The sequence below is a fragment of the Orycteropus afer genome, unplaced genomic scaffold (assembly GCF_000298275.1).
Source record: "Orycteropus afer afer isolate SDZICR_OR568_19922 unplaced genomic scaffold, OryAfe1.0 scaffold00227, whole genome shotgun sequence".
Lineage (NCBI taxonomy): Eukaryota > Metazoa > Chordata > Mammalia > Tubulidentata > Orycteropodidae > Orycteropus > Orycteropus afer.
The window spans coordinates 740,373-746,678 of record NW_006921814.1 but is presented as its reverse complement, the minus strand read 5'-3'; the positions used below and the strand labels follow the sequence as shown (position 1 = coordinate 746,678).

The 6,306-nt window shown below is 38.7% G+C and overlaps 1 protein-coding gene across 1 annotated transcript in view; it reads right to left on the bottom strand.

Moving 5' to 3' along the window:
• Positions 1-208: 208 nt before the first annotated feature.
• Positions 209-6,306, bottom strand: part of SLC10A6 (solute carrier family 10 member 6) — a 55,577-nt gene continuing 49,479 nt past the window's right edge. Inside the window, exons 5-6 of the mRNA XM_007948837.2 lie at positions 1,509-1,666; positions 209-393 (exon numbers count right to left, since the gene is read on the bottom strand). Of these exons, the coding sequence (XP_007947028.1) occupies positions 209-393; positions 1,509-1,666 (343 nt within the window). The remainder of the gene's footprint in view (positions 394-1,508; positions 1,667-6,306) is intronic.

Sequence of the window (6,306 nt, the reverse complement as noted above, 5' to 3'; positions counted from 1 at the left end):
ATTTTCAAGAAGGGATCCTATCACAATTTACATCCACATGAAAATATAAATATCCTAACAACACAATACTGATACTTATATATCCACACAGGCCCTGCTAATAAGATTCGTGCATCCCTTCTGCACGGTCTTCCCTGGCCTCTGAAGAAGACAAGGTACCAGTCAGGCCAGAAAGTCCCTACTAGTCACATGAAGAGAAGTCGTCGGCTCACTCCGGAGCCTTGTGGATCTCCACTGCCCCTGGTGGCCCAGGAGTTGTGGTGGTTTCTTCATTCACCTCCAGGAAAGCACTGGTCTCTTTAGAAGTGGCTGTCTTCTCTTGGCAAGTTTCTGTACAACCAGGGTTCTTATTTCTATGTTTGTTTTTCAGTCTCCTCTTGTATGTCTGATATGCTAGATGTGAAAACATATAATTATTTAAGCAGCACTTTAGCAAAAACTATGATTTTATTATTAAGTATCTCTTCAGCAAAAACTGTAATTTTATTATGTAAGTGTTCATAGTTTGGAAGGTTTGAGTCATATATGCATAAACATAAGGAGAAAATAATGGGAAAAGAGAAAAACTGAGGAACTGAATGATTTGATGTTTCAGAATGGCTTATTTCTATCTGGAATGGACCATTTGTGATTGAGACTCATTCCTAGGTCACTGACAGCTTTATTCATTTATTCATTCATTCAATCAGTCATTCAGTCAGTCACTCAATCAGTCAGCAAATCCTTGTGGAATGCTTGGCATATCAGGGTCCTGGGAACTGCTATGTAGCTGGGAATGAGATACACATGTTCCTTCCTCCACAGTCTCACCATGAGAAAGAATTAAAACTTGGATCTAAGACCAAGAGTTTTCCTGATAGGACTTCTATTGTCTTGTGGGAAAATTAGACCCCAAGCCAAGCATTCTCCAGTATTCCTTTTATCGATTGTTATATCAGTATCCATCTACCCTTGTTCAGAGCCTTTTCCCTGACAACAGTAACAATTTACAATGGCCCCAAATAAATAAATAATTTGCCTTCTGTGAACTCTCATAAAGACTGAACTCCAAAATGTGTATTTGACTGTATGGATAAACGTAGCTATATTGCATTTCGTATTTGAAAAATATTTCTCAGTCATTCAGCACAAGTCTTACTTATAGAAATATTGTGAAATAAGATAGCATTTGGGAAGATTGAAAGGTCTTGATGAAACATTCCAAAGAGCAAACATTGATGTTTGGTAAATGCCATTTTTGAGATCGATGATTACTCATGGAGACTGTCTTATCAAGTTCTGAAGTTTTGATGGTATATTACTTTTTGTGGAGCATTATTTGTTTTATAACCTCACCTTCAGGGTTTTTATATTTGTCTTTGAAACTCCTAGTTGGGGAAAATGATCCTGTTTATGTACTTTATGTTCCCCAGAAATGTCAGGTTGACACACACGAGTTTGGATTAAAAAAGGAGTAAGTTGGGTTGACCAATGTTCAGTCAAGTCTTCTGAATGAGGGCTCCACCCACCTGCAATAATGAGAAATCCATCCACCAGTTGAAAAAGTGCGTAGGCTAATGGGAAGGTAAACATCTGGATCAGTTGCTCAGCGGTGAAAGATAACTGGAGCATAGTGACACACATCTGAATATTCTGAGCTCCAGTTTCCAAAGAAATAGTCCTGCACCTACCAATGAAAAATTTCCAGAGTTACACAATAGCAATAAGGACTATTCTACATTTTCTCTTTAACAGTGTATAGCAATAACTAAATTTATAAGCTTATCAGTTTAGGTCATTAAAATATTAACTCAATCACTAATTATTTGCTGTGCCTGCTCTGTTGGTAGTCCTCCTGAGAGGCATTGTGGAGGAGGGACCCAAGAATACTGCCCTAGGACTCAGGATGGAAAGAAAAGATATACACACAAGAAAAGTTCAGTAACAACACAACACTTGAAAACAAACAAGCAAACAAAACCTAAAGGAAACACAAATGTCTGAAATCGTTGTCTTTGCTTAAAGAATTTGGTAATAATTTTTCTACTATCTACCTGTATATTTTATTGTTTTTTTGTTTTGTTTTATTTTAGTTGCAGAAAATGAAATAAATGTCATGGAAAAAGAAAAAGAAGAATAGAAGAAGGGGAAGAAATGACTTTGGGGTTGGATTAAGCAGTTTTATTTGTCTCCAGTTTGTAATGGGAGTCTTTATAGGTTCTTACATATGGAAATGAAGCCATGAAAGAGGTGCTTCAGAAGATAAATTAACATTTAGATGCAGGTTGGTTTGGAATGGAGAGGTAACTATCAAGGGTGTGTAATGTGAGGTGCAAATATTTTTACTGGTTCAGGGCATGTTCTGGGCTCTTTATTTCTACTTACTTTGTTGCTTACTACACTTTGTTTTCACAACCCTCATTTCTTTCAGAACCCTGAGAAACAACCACTATAAGTTAAGTTACAAAGCTAGTTCTCACTATACTGGCCATTCACAAAGCAAATGCCAATATCTCAATCTTGATCTTTCACAAGATGCCAGATAAGAAAAAGACAATACTGTTAAGTGCATCTTATCATAGGCATACTTTCTCTCTAGATCCAGTTACAACACAAATAAGGTCCAACTATATTTTGACCAGTCAGCAGGCTGTGTTCCTAATTATTGACTTAAGAAACAAACCCAATATCAAATCCTAAATCCACTATATTCTGTAAACTTGATCAAATTACTTCTCTGAAGAGTTTGCTCATCTGTAGAATAAGGGTAATTATTGTACCTCCCTCTTCAGGGTTGTAGTAAGAAGTAAATGTGATAAGCTGGGTGGGACTTTACCTAGTGTGCCACTCCTCGGAAGGAAGGTTAGGCAATCTACTTCCATAGTGACACTGCCTCAGAAACCCAAGGAGGGGTCCCTCTGAGTCTGGGCTGACTCAACAGCACTAACAACAACAACAAATAGTACAATCCTAAATGTTCCCCAGATGGACTGGAAGTAGCATAAAGCCTATTAAAATTTTCCCAACCTCACTTTTGGAATTCAACCACATAGTTTACTTTTCTTTAATAATTATTTCCTGATTTTCAAAGTAGTATCCAGGTATTCTGAAAAACTTAGAAAATATAACCAAAAAATATATATCTTTAAGAAACTACAATTATTCTTATTGTGTTACCATACAATGAATTACATCCCACTATTACCTATTACCATACAATAAATTGCAGGACGTTGGTTTCTATCCCTACAATGCATCAGCACTCTCCTCATTTCCACCCTGCCTTCTTCTCTGTTTCCATCTCTTCAGTTTCCCTGTCCCTCCTTATATTCTGATCGCTGTTTTTGGGCCAGTGTTGCCTGTTTGGTCTCGCATAGTTGATTGTTCTAAGGAACACATTTCTCATGGGTGTTCTTGTTTATTTTATAGACCAATCAATTATTTGCCTGGAAGGTGACCTCCAGGAGTGGCTTCAGTTCCACGTTAAAAGACTGTCTTAGGGTAATAGTCTCAGGAGTTCCTCCAGTCTCCATCAGTCCAGTAAGTCTAGTCTTTTTACGAATTTGAGTTTTGTTCTACAGTTTTCTCACATCCTAACTAGATCTTCTATTGTGTCCCTTCTATTGGTCAGAGTGCTTGGTAGTAGTAGTGGGCACCATCTAGTCCTTCTAGACTCAGGTTAGAGGAGGCTGTCGTTTGTTTGGGCCATTAGTCCTGTGAATTAATCACTTCCTTAAATCTTTGGTTTCCTTCACCCTCCATTGATCCAGATGTCAAGAGACCAGGGCTTTGAACTGAGTGGAAATGGTTCAGTCATGGCCAAAGCGTGCAAAATTGGAACAGACTCAAATTTGTAAAATATGGGTGTACCAGAATGATAACTGGAAAAGGAAAAAGTAAAGGTCAGAGCCCTGAAATGGTAGACTCAGAAGAGACTTAGTAAGTCATTTCAGGAGTCTGATGTGGGAGACTAGATTATTGCCAGGATTTTAGAGAGTAATACACATTCAAAGCAGTACAGTTGGCTGCTGCCTTTAAGCTAGGCACTGCTGTTTTCAACTCTACTATTAAAGCAATAAAGTATGCTGCCATGCAATGTGCACTCTGCCCTTGTTTTCTGAGAGAGATTAAGTTTCTAACAAGGTCTCGATCCATAATTTTTCCCATTCTAGTTGTCATTCTGGTATCCCTACATTAGGGTCTGTTCTGGTGTTGCTTTGTCAACCATGCCTGAACCAGGAAGAGCCAGTTCAAAGCCCTGGAAGAGATCAATAGCTATATCTTAGATGGCCACTCGCAAGCCTTTAAGACCCCAGATGCTACTCACCAAACTAGGATATAGAACATTATCTTTATGAAATACATTATGCCAATTGACCTAGAGATCTCCTGAGACTATAATTCTTAGCCTTCAAATGCAATAGCTCAGCCCCACAGGGTGTTTTGATATGTCTAAGTTTACATAATTGTGCAACCTTTGTGCCCTACCTTCCTTCTGAGGAGTGGCTGGTGGATTTGAACTGCCAGCCTTCTAGTTAGCAGTCAAATGCCTTAGACACTACACCACCAGAGCTCCTATATAATATGAAGTACATACAAAAATGTATATACAAATGCTCTCCACTATACCTAAATATAGGCTACAGTCAGAGGCGACTTGTCAGCACCTAACAACAATAGCATACCTATATATGCATGTTCATGTACTCCACTATACCCTCCCACACTTACACAGGCAGATCTATTCCTGTGTCTTAAGAATTTGTAGGTCAGTCAGAACCAGTGCATATTGTTCTTATTTAGCCTTAGTTTAGTGCAAGAAAAGGCTGGAAGCCTTTTCAATGATTTATAAGTTGCCTATGCAGAAAGTGAAGGTAATTGTGATGAAGAAGTTGTTGCCAGTAGTTGTTTGTTCAATCATTTCAAAGTCAGGGCAAATTTACATAATATTAAAGCAGGACTCTTGTGGTGTAGTGCCTAAGGCATTTGACTGCTAAGCAGAAGGCTGGAGGTTCAAACCCACTAGCTACTCCTTAGAAGGAAGATTGGGTAATCTACTTCCGTGGTGATACCACCTCAGAAACACAAGGAGGGGTCACTATGAGTCAGATCCAACTTGACGTCAGTGAGTTTTCAAAGCAGGACTTCAAAGACAGCAACACCCTGCTCAAATATGGTAGCACTCCACTCAAAGATGGTGGCTGACTGCACCACTTTGAATGTATGTGCCTTTGCACAGTCCTGCCCATTAACCAATCCCATGCAACAGGCTCCTGAAAGGGCTCACTACGCCTCTTCTTAGTGTTCCATGCCAGGGCTTTGACTCATAACTTTTCCTGTTCCACTTACCATGATAAACCACCCTAATTATAAAAATTCTGGTCTGTTCCTGTTTCCACATGCTTCATTGGCCATGACACAACCAGTTCAAAGCTTTGCATTAAAGGACAAGTAGGGCTTGTCTATAAGTCAGACATTCATAACCTGGGGACTGCCTGTATAGCATACATAGCTACCTATGTAGCCACTCACAAATTCTTGACTGCTACTAATGTTGTAGAGTTGTATATGTTATAACATTTACCATAATTGTCCTTTATTCTTGCGTACCTCTCTGGGTCTTCATTTATCTTGGTTACATCATGCTGAATTCCCCCATATTCTTCACCAGAATTTAACACATGTCTACTACTGAGTGATTCCTCCTCCTACTCCCTGCTATCCCCTGGTAAACATCAAGGAATATTGCTTTCTGTATATAAACCTATTCTTGACTTTTATAAAAGTGGTATCATACACGATCTGTCATTTTTTGATTGATTTATTTCACTCAGCATAATGTCCTCCAGTTTCATCCAAATTATTAGATGTTTTGCGGACTTAGCATTGTGTAATACTCCACTGTATGTATGTACCATACTTTCTTTATCTCTTCATCTGTTGATGGACACTTAGATTGCTTCCATCTTTTTCCTATTGTGAATAGTGCTGCAATGAACGTTGGTGTGCATATGTCTATTTGTATCACTGCTCTTATTTCTCTAGGCTATATACCCAGTACTGGGATTGCTGGATCATAAGAGAGTCATATTTCTAGCTTTTTCAGGAAATGACATACCATTTTCCGTAGTGGTGGCACCATTTCCTAATCCCATCAGCAGTGTATAAGAGTTTCAACATCCCCACAACCTCATTAGCATTTGTTGTTTTCTGTTTGTTTGTTTGTTTTTTGATCAGTGCTATTTTTGCAGGGGTGAGTGGTATCTCATTGTAGTTTTGATTTGCATCTCTCTAATAGGATCTCTTAGGAGCTCTGGTAGCATAGTG